This window comes from Gallus gallus, chromosome 1 (genome assembly GCF_016699485.2).
Source record: "Gallus gallus isolate bGalGal1 chromosome 1, bGalGal1.mat.broiler.GRCg7b, whole genome shotgun sequence".
Taxonomy (NCBI): domain Eukaryota; kingdom Metazoa; phylum Chordata; class Aves; order Galliformes; family Phasianidae; genus Gallus; species Gallus gallus.
Genome location: NC_052532.1, coordinates 91,427,711 through 91,446,153, shown reverse-complemented (window position 1 = coordinate 91,446,153; position 18,443 = coordinate 91,427,711). Strand labels below are relative to the sequence as shown.

The following is an 18,443-nucleotide window of genomic DNA, read 5'->3' as shown; positions in this document are numbered from 1 at the left end:
GAGAAAAAAAGATACCTCTTGTCCTTTGGTAAAACTCAGCCAAATAGGCCCTACATACCAAAGATGCCTCTATTCAGTGACTGCAAATCACACAGGAAAAAGACCACTTCCCCGTACACCGTTAGTGCTTAGTCCAGGCAATACAGGATGAAAACCTTAGATTCAGTCTGTTAAGAAATCTACTATATCCACAGGGGCGTCTGAGGGACTAGTCAATGTCCTTTTGGGGAAACTGTCACAAAAATTATCTGTATTACACTGCTACTAAGAAAAGAAACAAGAACAAAAGAAGTGGTTAGCGTGAATGAACTGCTAGAACGACTGCACAGGGCATGATGTTACAGCAACTATTTGGAAGAGGGTTGTATCACCAGGCCCCATTCTTCTATATAACTATTTATGATATTTGACTAAATCTAAACACAACTTTATGGGCAGCTACCACTTTGTGTCAAATGACTCACAGGACAAAACTCTGATCACATGGAAACATGTCTGTTTTTGCAGTAGAATGCTTACAGGATAAGACAAGCATGATTAACATGGGTAACACTGGTGAAGAATAGGCAATGTGCAAGTATTTCAGCAGAAGGATCTCAGAACGCCCTGGTTGGCAACCAGTGAAACGTCAAGAAAACACTTGCTGGTTAGATAGTCATAAATTATACAGAAACAGTACTTTAGGGGAATGCCTGAAACCATCATTTGATAAAAATACTTCCTCCTTCACTGGCTGACTGCATGTAGAATAGGCACTACACTTCCACTTCTTTCATGTAAGTGAACACATCAACTTTGTTTCAGTAACATGAAGCATGGACAATCTCTTTTTTTGCATGCATACCCTAGCATAATGAATCCTAACCCAGAATATGGCAACTACGTGCTACTTCACAGTGCACGAATACCTCCAACCTCAAAACACAGTAAAGAACCACAAGCAAATGTGGCAGGCTTAGGTCAATTCAGTATTAGTAAATAAAAATCATACCTTCAAAAGTGCAGGAAGAGTTGTGCTTTCCTTTTGGTTGCTCTTTAAATTTATGGCTTCACTCCCTTTGTTTTCAGAACTGAAAAACAAAGATATTTTGCAACACTGAGGACTTGAATTATTCAATTGTACTCGAGAGCCAATAGATTCAATTTAAACACAAAAGAGCATTGACTTAAAAGGACAAAAAACATGTTTTCCAAAACATAGCCCATATTCTGCATACGCTGCAACTGAAAAAGCCATGCCCCGAAAAGCTTAAGATGAAAGCAAAGTACCTATTTCACATCATACTGACATATTCATAACTCAAGCATTCAGAAATGGCAGATAGTGTAACTAAGGCTGTTCTCCAACTGAAAAAAAAAAACAAAAAACCAAAACAAAGCAAAAAAAAAAAAAAAAAAAACCACCCCAAACTTTATGTGTATATGTGTTACTCTTTTCTGGAAAAAAAAAAATAGCACAGTTGATGACTTGCCCACTGCAGCATTCCTTGGCATAGCAACAACCACCGTGCAGCTAGAAGGCATTCCCAGTCCTTACACTAAGGATTGCGGTCAAATGGAGTGTGCTCAGGGCAGATGGAATCATCACACATCACAGCCATCAGATTTATTGAAATTTTACTGAACAATGGACAGACCTAATGGGGGTTTGCAAGCAAATTAAGAAGAAATTTTAGGAAGGTGACATCAGACGTTATAATTACCAAGGCAACACTCACTGTCCATTATAAATGTCAGTAGTCCAAAGTCTCATATGTCCTTATAGCCAGTTTACCTTGGTCAAAACATTCTTCAGAATCCCATCTCTGGAATGAGGGGAACATTTGTTTTGCCCTGATTCTTACAGCCATCCTTAAGTACAATCCAGCAGCAAACATTTTAATAAAAACCTTCAAGCTACATGCAACTACAAAGCAAAATCATATGAAGGAAAACATTGGAGGATGTTAATGACAGATCACTTCCTGCATTGCCTATCATCATATCAATATAGCACGTGAGAAACGTTCAGTTTTGCAGTGAACCACTTCAAACAGCCTTCTTTGTTAATTTTGGAAATTTAGCTTTGCTATTTATAACTGCACAAGCCGTTATGTTTTTATTTGTATGAAGAGATAAGCAGAAAGCTATTTAAACAAAAGAATAAAACACATTATTTGCATTTTATTGAATTCTGTCAGGATCTGGAATAAGGATTTGCATGTAGACTATTACCCCCACTACCACTGACTGTAAAGCCACAGGTAAGCATGATTCAATAGGACTTCTGAAAAGACAAGGTTTTATTCCAACTGTGCATTAGGCATTGCAGCTAAACATACGTTAACATTCACGCAGAATAGAAAATTCAGTCCAAGAATACAATGGTTACCCTACCAGCTGCTCAGGGTCAAGCTTCCCTGAGCCAAAATGAGAACAGACTGCTCCCGCAGCTAAGGTTAAGATCTTTCTGATCTGCTTCAAAACAGAAAAGCTCTTTCCTGTCTTTTATAGATCCTCTTCGTTATAGAACCATGTACTTCCAGAGCACCTCCGGTAATCTTTCATAATGCGTTCCAAAACACTAAGATGCTTTTTCAGGGAGAGTACACAGAAAGTCCTGTCTTTATTTGCCTCCTTGTCTTTATTTGCCTCCACAATTACTACTCTCTTCTATTAATTTCTTGTGCCGTTTATGTATTTTGTGAAGGAGAGGTCTCCAACACTTCTGGGCAGCCTGGCACACTAGGAAAATGCTCCAAAGTACAAATTACATATGTAACCTATTTTCTCCCTCCTACCTTTAAAAGAGGATAAAAAAAAGCTTCTTGGATCTGCACAGCTTTTCCTGATGCCAATACACCTGACTCAGTACAGAAGTTCTCCCTACCACAAGCAGAAGAACGAGTCTGATTTCCACTAGGCATTCTTCTTGCCTTCAGGATATCACTATCTGTGTAACTGCACTGCAGAAAAAAAACCTGAGATCATCACTTCTGTTAAGTATTATCAACAGAGACCATTTATACCTAGTTCTTTTACCACTTTGCTTTGCTCATGTTCTTCCTCCATGTTCTGCTTCCCTCCCAATCCTTTCAGCATTGTCCTACTCTTTGCTTTGTATTTGAAATACATTCCCATAATACCTTCTCCTCACTGGCCAGGCTCAGACTGCTTGCTTTGCAATTCCAGAGTACACATCAAAACTGAAAGAATACAGTTCAGCAGATAAGCATCTTAAAATCAACTAATAATAAAAAAATATATCAAGACTTTACTTTCCAGCATTAAACAAACATAAACTTGGAAGCAATTCCCCACACCCTTTCATGGCTGATATTCTAGCCTTTCTACATTCCTGAATCTTTTGCTTTAGGGTGCAGTTCCTCCACATGTGACTTTGTCAACAGAGCGAGCTTCAGAAGCTTCCACACCTTATTCCTCAACCTCAGCAACTCCTTCCCACCCCCAATCCAGCTCAGCAGGGCTCCAGCAGGACTATGGTCTTAGATAAAAATGAGGAAGGAGCAGAAGTTTCCAAACCTGGAAGCTCAGCCAGTGATCCTAATGCACAGCAGGCAGCTACCAGCAGGCACACGTTCCCGCAGCTCACATCACTGCTAGGGCTACTTCTGGTCACCTTGTGCCTTTAGCTAAGGCTCAGGTTTCGTACTATCATTAAGGCTGGAAAAGATCTTTAAGATCACCTAGTCCAACTGCTGACCCATCCCTACCATGCCCACTAACCACGTCCCTCTACCACATCCACACAGCTCTTGAACACCTCCAGGGATGGTGACTCCACCACCTCCCTGGGCAGCCTGTGCCACTCTTTCTGAGAAGAAATTTTTCTTAATATCCCACCTGAAGCCACACCCTCTCATCCTATTGCTCTTACCTTTGGGAAGAGGCCAACCCCCACCTCGTTACAGCCTCTTTTCAGGCAGCTGTAGAGAGCAATGAGGTCTCTCCTGAGCCTCCTCTTCTCCAGACCAAACAAACCCAGCTCTCTCAGCTGCTTCCTGTAAGACTTGTGCTCTAGTGTCTGCTCTGTTGTGTGTGGATCTTCCACTGAAACAACGTGACTTGAACCAAATGGATGATGTTTACAGCACAAAAGCTCACTTTGATGGGGGAGGGGTGGGGAAGGGAAGGCCTCTTGGATTGTTTGGAAGAAGAGTCAAGAATATTTCCACAGTAAAGTTTATGGGCCCATTCAAAAGCCTACACTTCCACGCTTAATTCCCTCCCAGTGAAGCTAGAGTAATTATGCCATATATATTCTCACACTGCAACAAAAGCCTGTGCTGCTCATATGAGTTTAAACTCAGAGATGCAGTGAACATACTTGTAATTGTGAATGCCATCATTTAATATTTATTGGGAAATAAGTAAGACAAACAATATTTACGCTAAAAATGATCCATTCTTCCAATTTCTTTGGTGTACTCATGCGAGGCTACCATTAGGCACAAGATGTAATACTTAAGAACTGTATTCTAGGGTGGTTTATACTTTTATTTTTTACAGGATAATCTCTGATATTTGAAATTGTTATAAATGTTTACTTCTTTACTATGTGATGTTATACCACTAAATTGTTATGCCTTTGCTAAGAACTGAAACCTACAGATTGACTGTATGTACAGGCTCACCCACATACACACATTAATAGTTCTCCTCCACAAGCTTTCATGGTTGCCTCAAACTTCTCTGAGGCAGTGCCTTTTCGGAGTGCTTGGCCACACCAGGTAGCAAGCATACTACCCCTTGTTCAGCAGCTTGGAAGTTAGGTTTGTGGTTAGCTATGCACATCACTTTGCAAAATCAGCCAGCCAGCTCTCAGGGCTGCAGCACTTCCACTTCTCAACCAAAGATGAATCTCATGAGTCTACAATCCTACACTTCCCCAAGTGCTGTTATCGTACAGCCAGTCTGATAGCACTCTAAGAGAGACCACAGATTTAATTTTGCCAAGAATTAGCCCTAGAAGCTCTTAAAGCCAAACTGCCTTGCAACTTGTCTGGCCTCAGAGGGGTTCTCCTGCCCACCTGATAAAGGGATCTTGCGACAAGACGGTCCCAACTTCCTCACAGGTGGCGAGGCCAGCTCAGAACACCACTCTCCCTGCTGACACCTGCTGCTCCAACAGCCTTCACATCTACCTGCACTCCTTGCACACATCACAAGTCTGGGGTCTACTTTGTACTCATTTTTGGGATGTGAAGGAGCACAGTGTGATCCTGAGACCAAAGAAAACACCTCTGTCCCTCCACAGTGTGCTTTCATGGACTTCTTACCTATACAGGCTCTCACAGATGGTTGCAACTGCTTGTTTACGTATTTAGGCAGATACTACTTTCATTTTATACACAATAATAAAAAGAAGGCATAGAAATAATAAATAATTTGTCCTGAGTAATAAAGATACTGTTAAAATTAAGACTAGAATCTAAGCTTTTTGGCTACTTCTCAAGTAATCTACTGCCCTCTTACTGCTATTTCTGCCCAACATGCTTTTTCTCATCATTTGTTGGTGCATCTGACACAGATGGGGTTAATCTTCAGTGAAGGCAGAGGGATTTCTTCCTCTGACTATCTCACTGCTTTTCCCCTACTATCTTGCCAGAATGCATCCTGATTAGTGTCACTTCTTTAAATATTTGAGATTGAACACAAGTTAAAATAGATGCCATTCTGTACGTTCTGCACGAACTTCTCTTTGTATGATTTTCTAATGCTTTTCGTTCATCTGCTGCTGCAAATCTGTTCTGACCTTTCTGTAATACCAGGACAGGTGGCGTCTGAAACAGAAGCAGATTTTGGTCCAAGTTTTTAATCATAACACTTACATAGGAAAGGTCACAGACTTTAACACTGACAAAAATGTTTATATCCCAGTACATATACGGTAAGGTTGCTCACACAAAACACAGGAAAGTAGACAAGTATTCAAATCCTGTTTAATTAACGTATAAGAGGGATAGGAGTCAAAAAAGAAAGAGCTGAAGGGAGCAAATTTAATTACGTGGTTTGTGAGGTCTTTTCCAACTGTCTCTAAAAACAGAACAAGACAATTATAAACAATTGCATGTTCAAAAGGCCCTCGCAGCACCTCTGTGCAGCACCAGGAGTCTGCTTCCTCCAGCTTTGTTCTTCACAACAATCCCTGGGAACTTGCAAATTAAAAGCCCACCCTCTCTTCCTCTATTAGCTAACCTCACCCATATTATGCACACAGCAGATTGCGAACATGTTGTGTTAGATAAAAGGCAAGCTACAGGCAGTATGGAAGTGCGATGAAGCACAAACGTGCGCGCTGTGATAAGACTGACCAGATGCAAAGCTTATGAAACTGAAGCTAACTGCTGTGGCATTTTACCTTCCTTTTACAAGGTACCTGCTACGGATTCCTGTTGGAGAATGGGGCAATTAACGGGCAACCCCTTAAGGAAACAGGGACAGCTGGCTAAAGCTCAACTCAAGCAACGTCATGACAATAATTATAGATGCTGCCCTTGCCTCTTGCTCCCACCAGGGAATACTCCAACTGTACAAACAGAAGTCACTTCCAACACGGTGGTCCAGAAGCCAAGATGCAAAAAGACGTTGCCAGAGAGGCGAGAGCACTACCATTTTGCCTCTGTCCAGGAACAGATGACTCCCCACACAGCCAAACCCTCCTTGACACAGCACTAAGTTAACACTGCCCATTTTAACTGGGCTCATTTTCAGATCAACACAAAAACAGTAGCCATTTCACGAGAGGACTTATCATTGTATTAGAACGCCTAACCTGAAAGGCGCTGCAGAATACCAAGCAACCCTAAGCTGCTACATTTGGCCTTACCTATACAACACTAATTAACAAAGCTTGACCTCTCCCTGTTTAATGATACAATGATACTGCTTGTAATATATCCTTCCAGGCTTTTCTTTTTCTTTTCTTTTCTTTTTCCTTTTTGAAGTTTTCCTCAAGACAATGCGTCTTTGTTTTGGTATTGTTGATACAATTCATCCTGCAGCCCAGTCATCACATAGGCCAATGTAATTTTTGTCTTTCTTTCTTTATTTCAGCATTCTGGGACACGACTCTCGTTTCTGACCCCCTGCCTTTTATCTCGCACTGAAAAAAACAAGTACTCCTCCCTGCAAAGCTGCACTGCATTTGGTCTTGATGTCATCACTTTCCAGTTTTACTTAGTGCTAAGACAGTGACACAATCAGTGGTGACCTTCTGAAAGAACATGTCAGACCCCGCAGAACACAGAGGTTGCTAAAGAAAACATGATCACCCAGTACCTTAAACCAAAGCTGTGAGTGAGCCTCCCTGAAGAACGTGAACGAGAAGAAAACTGCAAGTCAGGTAATACTATCAAATATAGATGTGCAAGACCAAAGTCATCACGAAGTTTCAGTACAGTACAGGGATTCTCAAACCATATGAACAGACCAGTAGTAGTTACGAAACGTTTATGATACATCTGCAAAAAGCTATAGGTTAGCCTGTACTGGTTTCTTCTTTGTTCCTGCTTCTAAGTGGCAATTACAAAGAAGACTACTAAAAATTCAGACCTTTGAGTAATATTTTCTATATATACACCAGTTGCCCTACTTGCCACACAGACCATTATGATTATCGAAGTTGGCCTCCCAGATAATCAAGATCACAAAGTCTTACCAATGCACACCTGCATTACGCCTGTAACATTTTCCTGAAAGATGCCAAGTTTTAATTTTAAATAACCCAAACAACTAAAAACAGTGAAAAATGGAAAATCTACAGTATCTGTAAATAACACCTTTCCATGTTTACTACTACTACTGAATCTACCAAGTCACTACTAAAACGAAGGCCTGCCAGTCCAAATTCGTCAAGCATCATCTCTCCTCTATGGGATCAACCTACATCTACCTTCTTCAAGTCACAGGTCTGCTGTGATGAGAAGCACTTAACTCTAATTTCCCTTGCAGTTACACACCTCCAGGCAAAGCCATGCCTCAATCCCTAATCCTATCATTTCAGAACCTACTCTTAGACAAACTAAATGCTATTGAGCTACTCAAATTTATTCTGTGAGGCAGCTTTTCCAGCCATGAGATTGTTCTGGAGCTCTTTTCAGAGCCATTTCCAGTTTGTTGGTACCTTTTTCATAGTGAAACATGAATGCTTTAACTAGACTCACTGCACTAGTAACTGAAGTTCAGCCACAGAATACATGTACTTTATCATTTATACTTCTGAGAATCACTTTTTCTGTCATTTTGCTTTGGCAGCTCCCGTTCAGTGACTGCCAACCACTTCAATGCAACTTCATTTGCATCTGCAACATTGCCATCTATATGGAATTGCCCATAAAAATACACTCTACTCATCTGCAAACTTCCCAAGCTACAATCTTCTTTCAGATTGCTTGTAGAGATATTACATTGATTGAGTCAAAAATACTTGAACTTTTTCACATCTTTTATCCACATCCAGTTCTTCATATCCCAGTTTGTCCCGCTACCATTACGCTGGTAAATACTTTAATTGGAGCATCAGTACCAGGTCAGATGCCTTAAAGAGTCTGAAGTTACTACTTCAGCAGTTTATCAACTAAAGTAGCAACCTCATCAACAAAATCATGTTTGACAGTTCCCATCCTCCAGCAATGTTAGGGTCAACACCACATTTATTAACTTCACAGCTCACCTGGAAGACTTGATAAATCAACTTTTCAATCCTTCCCCTTTAATCCAACCAAACAGAATAGACATAAAAGCATAATTGAAATGCCAACACCTTGCTCTAGATCCTAAAATCACATCTGTGAAACCACTCATGTCCTGTGAAGCCCAGAGAACTGTCCAAACCTGCTCTACAAACAGCGTTTATAGACTTTTTAAGAGTCAAAGTTTTGGCATGTATGTTGAATAACATCTGTTAAATGAATCAAAAGGGAAACATCGCTGAAAAGTCCAGTGGCAAGAAGATGCATCTCCAGCTTGGGGAGAAAGCAATGAAGATTCATACAAACAGCCCTCTGAATCAAATGTCAAAGTACAGCAGCATTGCAAGAGAAAATAAAGATACTAGTATTTTAACAGAAAACAGCAACGACCACAGAGCTATTTTCTCTCTCCCCCCACCCTCTGCAAAATAGAACACAGCTCTTTTGGAAAAGCTTCAAAAAGAGAAATTGTAGCCAACTTCTCAGCAAGGTTCCCCAGGCGAACACTGGTCACAGAAACCAAATGGTAAGCAGTGGTGACAAAGCCCTACCGCAATTTCTGACAAGGCCATCAGGGCTTGTCTTGAGGAGAGAGGGATTGTTTGCACACAAATTTAAATGTGATGTTTCTGGATCCTACTTTGGTGCTTACATGGAAGCCATGCACATAGGGAGGAGCCATTAAGATAAATGGAAATTTTAAAAACAAGCCAGTGATTTTGAGATCAGAACATGAAAGGAAAGCAAAGCAACTATTTAAAACAAATAAAGGAAGTGGGGAGGAAAGGAGCAGGAGCCACAGTAAGGTAAAGGACGAAGAAAAGGGAAGCAAAAGGAGGATGAACTCAGGCAAAAGAAGTGTTAAAATCAACCAACTAATATAAGTGCTGGAATAGCATAAAACACATTCTATTCAATTAAACAATCCCACTTGAAAACTCGTTTGATTACAGAGAGCATTAAACAATTTAGGAGGTTTTTACTGAAACATTTTTTTCCTCTCAGACCTGTTTATGCTGCTTGTTTACATACTGCTTTTGCTCTGATGCACAGTAAAGCTAGGTCAGCTTTGTGCCCTGTGTTAGTACTGCTGCTTCCCATACACTAAGCGAGCTACAGAATGTGTTAGTACAAAATGAAGAGATTTTGTTAATCCTCTTTCAAAATGCAAACCAAAAAAAAGAAAAACACCAAAACACACGAAAAATAAAGATGTTATAAAAGTACTGAATGACACGTTTTACAGAGAAAATTTATGCTAAAAACGCAAAAACCATTTCTTGATATCAAACAAGTCCCTTTCAACTTAAAAGGCTGGAACTAAGTGAAATAAGTATGACGGCCCCCGATCGCCCTCGATGAATAACTTAATCTGTTTTACACGTGAGGGAATTCAACAGCCATACAAAAGGTGGAGAAAAGAAAGAAAAACATTTCTGAGTAGGGCCCACTTCAACACTGGGCAGTAGGATTATACCAGATTACACTAAGGTTTTTCTTCTGGCATCTGTCAAGCATAGTAACAAACATTAATATAGAATCTGCTCTGTACGTGCTAGCCTGAGAGGTTCAGTCAAGTTTTCAGCATGCTTATGAAATTAAATATGTTTCTGGCAGCTAACATATTAGACTTGGTATAATTACAGAAGCAGATTCAGAAACTATTTAAGGTTAAAATTATTGAGTTAATAGAGAATAGACAGGCCATTATACAACCACTTTCAAAAGGCACCTATCTGAAGGGCTGGGAGTCAGCAACGGTGCTTACAAATGACAAGAAAATGGAGGACATTAAAAAAGTAGTAACACCTACTTTCCTCTAGACAAATAGGGTTTAATTAAATTTATAATAGAAGGCACTAAGAAAAAGTGACCAGGAAAAGTAAAACAAAGGGCACCGGGGTCAGCAGCAAAATGAAGCAAGTCCTTCAGAAGCGATACTACACAATATTGTAAAGTTAAAATCTGTACAAATGATTTTAGAAATGAAATGAAAATTACTATAGTAGAAAAAAACAGATGTGGTAATATCCTCAGGAAAGCCTACAGGGTAAGCAATGTAGCACCGTTACTGTCTGGAAGCGTAACAGTATACAGTAGCACACACTGAACTGTACGCAGCCCAAAAAACCCTCAGACAACAGAAGCGGTGGGGTTCTCATCTCTGTAAGACGTTTTGATGATCAGAAATACAGCAACATATTTCTGAGTTTTGTTTTTTCCCCACCTGTGAGTCTTCTGTTCACGTGCCGATGGATTAGTTTTCACCTCCGTGAGACTTCCTTAAAACCAATGGTTCATAGATACTCTGAAAATCTGACAATAATTGCAAATATAATTGGAAGGAGATGGCACTGTTAACACGTAAAAAGTGGGTTTGTTTCTTTTAAGGAATGCTACCATTATAATTAATGCTCCAGTAACATTTCCTCTAGGAAATGTCTCACAATCGCAAGGCCAGCTGTTAGACTTGCTCCTTCTGGTCTCGCTCCCATGAGACGTTGACATCTACACCTAATTTTAAGCAAACAAGGAACCCCACCGTAGCACGATGCAGAATATTTACTTATAAATAAGCGTAGGCAACCACTTTGGTAATCTGCTGCATCAGGGTCTTTGCTACTCTTTTGAATCACCCTGCGATAACAGTCACAACGGAAAGATCAAGGAAATAAAAAGAAACAGCAAAAAGGTCAAACATAACACAAATGAACAGAAACTTTTCATAACGTGCCTTGCTTTTCTAAGTTGGAGTTCTTCTAAATGACTGGAGGCTTCCCCTTGCTGGTTCCACAAACCATCGCCTATGCTGCACACTCACAAATGAGCACAAATTTAATAATAAATACTAATAATAACATTTCATTTTGCCTTTTGAAAGGAAGAGCGTCTTTATGAGAAAACAGATTTTTTTTCCTCCAGCAAACAATGGATTTCTTCCAAGATGCCAACAGCACGTGAATCAAAACCAGCCAGGAGGTAGCAAGTTTAGAAGAAACGGAATCATAGAATGATTTAGGTTGGAAGGAACCCTTAGGATCACCTATTTTCCCACCCCCCTGCTATAGGCAGGGCCACCTCCCACTAGACCAGGCTGCTCAAAGCCCCATCCAGCCTGGCTTTGATGTCTCCAGGGAGGAGGCATCCACAGCCTTGCTGAGCGAATAAGTTTGAAATGCATTGCTCCCCTTTCAATCCATTCCTGGTAGTTCCCAAATACATTTTTTTTTAGACCACTACAAAAATACATGCGCTTTATAAACAAGAACAATGACTGGCAAGCCCAGAGGAAGAAAGGGACTCTCTAATCTCTCCTTAGGCAGTATAAACAACGTTCTTCCACCTCTGAAAGCTCTTAGTTAGAAACTAATGGATGAACGGAACAATAATGTCAATTAAAAAAAGAGAGAGAGAGAAAAAGGCCTTCTGAAACCAAATAAAAGGTTGTTTTTTCCTGGTTGATGTTTCTGATACACTTCAGCGATGCAGAAAAAAGTATCTGGACAAGCCCAACAAAGGCCTGCTTGTGCTGGTAGTTATTTTCCCTCTAAGTGCCATTAGTTGGTCAAAAGATAAACCTGAAATGCATCTGCTACACAATATAAAGTACAAACTGTATATAAGATTTTGGTGGCAGCTCTGGGTTAAGGCAACTGGTGAAACGTAACACCTCCAGACAGTTTCTAAGGTGACCTAACAGGCCACATTCACTTTCAAGAGGACAACTGCCGAGGCATGGAAGCTGTACAGCCCTGAAAGAATACGTAAGAGACTGCCCTGTAAAAGTCATATCTTCATCCAGGTAGTCTAAAGAAACCTGTATTAATAACTAACTGAATAAATCAGGCTCCTGTTAGAATGATTAAAATCAAATGGGATTTCCCCACTTTTGGGATGTAGACTGCCCCAAGACCAACACTGTGGTTACAAACATCTATTCTGCATTATTGAGAATAGCAAGTAGCAACGACAGAGGGAAGCACTAGGTGAAGGATAATTCATGCTTATTTAATTTGTACGTAAAAGCAGACTGAGTCCATGACAGATGCCCTCTGCCTTGTGCCACCACGACACTTGCTGATGCAAAATAACCTGTGCAGACCAGTGGTAAGGAGCAGGTGGAGAATGACTGCTGGACATGACAGGCTCATCTCTCATCCTCACACTTGCAAAAAAGGTCATATTCTGCACAGGATACATGAAGCGTGATGCACTTCTCCAGAGGTCAGTGCAGATACACTGCAGATATACGTGGCCTCGCACACCACTGCACTCCACCTCCTGATCCCTCTCCTTGGCAGTTCTGCTGTTCTGAAACTCAACACTACGTACAGGATCTCGACACAAAAATGTCATGCTACACACTTCTGATTTGATCCGGTTCCAACGTGCATCGTTCCGACCGTTCTAACAGGAAATTAATCACCGCGGTGCATACGTTCTGACAAGGCTCCTCAAAAGGCGCATTCCCCATTCGCCTCCTGCCCTCCACACCTGAACAACAAACACACAGGCAGCCTCAGCTCCCCCACTGTTCAGCAATCCATTCCTCCGCACCCAAAGCAGCGCACCAAGCCAACCTGGGCTACTCACTCCAGCCTGGCACTGCTAATGTATGCAATTACGCTAATCTATGGAGAAGGCTGTCAGTGGAAACCAAAGACGAGAGCGTCAGCATTCCAGGCGAATGCACCGCCCGCAGCCTGGTGCAACAAAAAAGCTCTTTAACATACCAAATTGGGCTCCTCTGAGCTGCAGGAATTTTGCTTGCTTCGAGAGGAATGGCGGCAGTGACCACCCCGCAGCTAACGCTGTGTGGGAAGGCCATACAGGCGGCCAGGAGGCCGAGCCTTCTCACACCTCGTGGGTACCACTCAAGAAAGGCAGGGCTCTTGGCTGCAGGAAATGAAACTGTGATTTACATGAAGATAACTGGCTCCAGCCCCAAGTTATGTGCTGCAGGTGTACCACAAGGACACACCGCAGATAGCATATCTCGCTCACAAACCACACAACCGGCATCACCCTACTCCCCTCGCCCAGGTGACCACTGGGCTTTTTTGTTTAGTCCCAGCCACCACAGGGGAGGAGGAAGCATGAGGAGAGGTAGTGGCCTCAAGTTGTGCCAGGTAAGATTCAGGTTGGATATCAGGAAACATTTCTTCTCTGAAATAGCAGTGAGGCATTGGCACAGGCTGCCCAGGGAGGTGGTGCAGTTACTGCCCATGGAGGTGTTCAAGAACTGTGAGGATGTAGCACTAAGGGACGTGGTTAGTGGGCATGGTGGGGATGAGCTGGTGGTTGGGCTGGGTGATTTTAGTGGTCTTTTCCAACCTTAGTGATTCTGCAACACCTCTGCTGCTGCCTCTCCATGTCCCAAGCCACTTTCAAGCCTTTACTTTCTGCCACATCTCAACCACCTGCCAGGAGTGATGCCATGCTGCTCAATGGCGGAGGTGCTCTTGATTCAACAGCATCACTCCTGATTTTTTTGCAGGAAATAAAAATACCTGTGCCTGTGAAAGGCTGGTGGACCCTTGGCAATATGCTGGTGTGTCAAATGTAGAGCAGTTGCGGTAAAATAAAAAAAAACCCCAAAGTTAAAAACTTTCACAATCCATTCACAAGACCATCTAGGAAGACAGTGTACAACAGTCAGCATAACATAAAAATGCACTCTGCAATTTTTCATGACTGCTGAGAAAACCACCAAGATACCTGCTTCAAGTTTGCTTATTTGCCTGCGTGGGCACAGACACGTGCAGAACCAAGAATGACTCAAAACGATTAAAACCAACATGCTAAAGCAAAATGAGTGAGTTGTACACCTGAGGAAATGAGGCTTTGCCAGCTGACACCTCTTCACCACAAAAACATGCTTGTTCACTCAGACCAATAATAAGACTCCATAAGAAGCAGAAGGAAACTTTATCTGTGGTTCTTTCCTATCTACATGTAGAAACCAGCCAGCAGAAGAAAAAAAAAAAAAAGAAAAAAAAGGAAGAGGAAGAAATGCACGAGATGTTTCAGAACTTTTTCATCTCGTTAGCACTCTCTGTACTTAAAGAGGAAAAATATATATATATATATTGTTAACAACCAGGTTACCAGAGACCACGTATTTTGCATGGAGCCTTAAACACCCCGGTAATATTTATATAGCATTACCATCTGATTTAGAGCAGCCCGGGAGAACGCTGAGGGGTGTGAAGGCTGTGTGAAGGAAGCGAACCTCCTCTCCGGCCGCCTTCAGTCCCCGCGGACGGAGCTGCACGCCGGCTGACCCCCAGCCCCGGTCTCCCTCAGCGTTGCGCCGCTTGCGCCGCGCCAGGACCGGGCGCTGATGCTCGCTGAGCTGAGCTGAGCTCCCACGGAAACTCCTCCGCACACCCAGAGCCTCAGCGGCCACTCCAGCCCGCATCCGGCTCGCCTCACGCCATCCCAAAGTAGCGTCGCATTAAAAACGAGACGCCGAACCCCAAACCTCCACAACCGATCAACCAACTGAGCAGCCAGGACCGGCGCCGGCAGTCCCCGTCCCCCGGCTTCAGAAGGAGCCGCTCCCCCCGGGGCCGGCTCCCAGCAGGGAGGTCGGGCCCCACCTGCTCCGTGCCCCCCGGGCCGGGCCCCGCCGCCTCTCCTTTCCGCCCAACCTCCTCTCGGCCCGCCGGTGTCTCGACGTCCAGCTGCCGGCCCGGCCACCGCGCTCCCCGGGCGGGACGGGGCCGAGGGAAGGCGGCGGAGCCGACCTCGCTGCGCCGCGCGGGCCCCTACCTGTGCGCGCCCGCCGGCCGCCCGGGCGCCGCCGCCTCCTGGCGCGGGGGACTCCTGGCGAAGAAGCGGGAGAAGGCGCTGGGCCAGGAGGGACCGGCCCGCCGCCGGCTGCCCCCGCCGGACATCGCCGGGCCGGGGAGGGGACGCGAATCGCCGCCAGCACCAGCCCGCCACCGAGTCCCCGCGGCGGCGGCAGGCGGCGGCCCACGCCTCCCTCCGCCCCGGCGGGGGCGGCCCGGCACGGCCCAGGGGCGGGGCCACCCCTCAAGCCCGACCCGGCCCGGCCCGAGGTGGCCGCGCGCCGGTTGCTGCCCCCGCCGGCAGGAGCGGGCCGTGGGCGTTAAGGTCCCGCGCGGGTATTGGCGTGCGAGCGTGAGCTGTGGGAGGAACGAGCGAGCCTTGAGCTCCAGGCGCTGCTGTCTCGCTGCAGCCACCGGCTCCGGCCCGCTTGCTGCTCTCACTTGTGCCAACTTTCAGATGCCACACGTGTCTGTGCGTGCTAAGTCAGTAAGCCGCTTCACTCGGCCTCAGGGGTGCCACGTAACACACAGGCCCCACACTTGCATCAGATCAAGGTGTACGGCACTGCCGCCATGCTAATGCCCACCTCTCTCAGCCGCATGAAGGTGGCTGACACGGAGGAAGGGTGTTCTCCTGCCTGTTGAAGGTATTTCTTCCTAATAAGGGATTTTTTGTTCACTTACATCTTCATTTAATGGCTGGACTTGATGACTTTATGTCTTTTCCAACCAGAATGAGTCTATGACGATTTCTCTCCCTCTACAAAGACTGTGTCCTTCCTCAAGTTAACATCAAATTATTCCTACCACTCAGGGACAGCCTTGCCCTTATAACAACCCAGAGATGAACAGAAATACTAACCTCATTTTACAGACAGGAGGGTGGTGAACCTTAGCAACTCACTGTCTGCAAATCACTTGTAAAAACCAACTGACCTTGACATCAGAATTCTCAATACAGAGACACGCTTTCCTCCTCATCCCAACGAACAACTCTGCATGTCTTTGTGACCGCCTCCCCGCTTTCTGCATCAGTGTCCAAGACAAGGAGCAAACAATTTTCTCCAGGATGCTCCAAAGCCAGTACAAGCCTATGAAATGTGTCACGACAGAACATTATAGAGAAAAACACACCACATTTTGTGGGTACTCACACACAGCTGGCTCAGTCTTGGGAAAACAGCAATCAGGGCCACAACCATAAAAATCTAACAGGCTCCCTATGGAACCTTGGAGAGGAGATACTCCCTTTACACTCAAAAGTAATCAAGGCTCCAAAATTGAACTAAAAGAGTGGCAATTTACTAAAAGCAATTAAATGGAACTGCGCAAACAGGCTGCAGTGAGGCTTCAGCTCCCAGTGACTCTTTGTTACTTGGGATTCTTCCTCACCACAGACATCTCACACCTTCCTCACCTGTTGCCTAAGTAAGACTTAATCTCTAGCTGTAGTAAACCTGAATACAATAATTAGCACTTACAAAGCATCCGGTATCTTCAAATAATTTCAGCGTTAATTGATCCTCATAACCACCTCAGGATGTAGCTAAGTACAGCAGGACATGTGGTTTTCACACATTCAGGGGAAGCCAAAGCACTTAGCTGCACCCACACCATGGTGGTGGAGGGAAACTGCTCTCTTCTGCTCTGCAGCACTCATGTGCAGGTAATGCTGCATTGCCCAGGCAGGGAACCACTAAAACACAGCTGAAATACGGGTGCAGAGAAAAAGCAGCCCAGCTGAGGCTGTCTGGCTCTATCTGTCTGATAGATTGAAGTGAAAGCTAGGGGAGAGATGTAGTCTTAACGTCACTGAGCCATACATTTTCCCTGCAAGCACATTTTAGCACAACATAATAATTAAAAATAAAAAAAAAGAAAGTATTTTAGTCCATCCTGGCTACTTTGTCTTATTAATAGGCAACCCCATTTTGCAGGTTCTTACAAAAACATCTATGTTGGACAAATGGCAATAACAAGTGCTCCTGTACTTTTTTCCTTTCTGGTTATAATATATTATGGCAAGGCTTCTAATAGGTAGCGTGACACAATAAATTAATACAAAGAGTGGAGTCACAGCATGTAATATTCCCTTGCAATTTCGGAAGACGTTAGGCTGAAAAAAATACTAACACGAAGCATGTTAGCAAGGATTTATAGGCTATATTGCCTATCTAGCTATGACCTTTTGTTGTAAAGCATGTACTCACTGACTAGCTTCCAGCAATCTGGATCCTTTAACTACAAACACACTGTTCCTCCATTTGATTTGCTGAAAACTCTTTGAAAGAGAGGCACATGGGCAGCTGCTATTGCTGAAACGCCTTGGTGTCTGCAGAAGACAGCTGGAAATGGCTCATGGTATTAGCAGTAGTTACTGGGAGCCGTAACTGTATTCTTTATTATTTTGGAGAATGCTTGCACACCGTGCCGCTTATGGCCAAGGTTTAGCATGCTAATTCAAATTCCTAAACCAGCTTTTCAGAAGCCTTCTTCTATTTGTTCTCCACGCGATCCTTTGTGGAGTTTACATGTACTACGCAGCAGAAGTACTAAAATGGAAAATTAATTGTAAAGATCAAAACAAAAATTAACAAAGGCCTACAGAAGCTCTTTTAGAGTAAACTTTCACTGTGCCTGGGCATGAAGCAGAAAAGGATTCAATAACTTTGAGTTTTAGTGAATCTTATACAACTAAACTCCACTAGAATAGAACCAAAGTCATTTTCTGTTAATTCCAACAGAACTTAGAACTTTCATCTAATTAGCACAGCTTGTCTGGAAGGGTTTCCAGATACTTCTGATAGAACCTCATATCAATTGCACTTATGTGAATACAAATATGAAACTCATTTGTGCTCTTACTGATGCCAACCATTGCAAAATACCCTACCCTAAGCGGAGCTCAGTGATTCAGCATTTCATTTAGTGAAGCCTATGTTATGGATAACACTTC

The 18,443-nt window shown here is 43.5% G+C and overlaps 1 protein-coding gene across 2 annotated transcripts in view; it reads right to left on the bottom strand.

Moving 5' to 3' along the window:
- The window catches only part of CRYBG3 (crystallin beta-gamma domain containing 3), a 92,401-nt gene extending 76,751 nt beyond the window's left edge, over window positions 1-15,650 (bottom strand). The window contains exons 1-3 of one of the 2 annotated variants that reach the window (XM_046912683.1): window positions 15,468-15,650; window positions 1,719-1,805; window positions 992-1,070 (exon numbers count right to left, since the gene is read on the bottom strand). In XM_046912683.1, coding sequence (XP_046768639.1) covers window positions 992-1,070; window positions 1,719-1,753 — 114 coding nt within the window. In that variant the 5' untranslated portion in view covers window positions 1,754-1,805; window positions 15,468-15,650. The remainder of the gene's footprint in view (window positions 1-991; window positions 1,071-1,718; window positions 1,806-15,467) is intronic. The other variant, XM_025144510.3, reaches the window with a different exon arrangement.
- Between the last annotated feature and the right edge of the window lie 2,793 nt (window positions 15,651-18,443).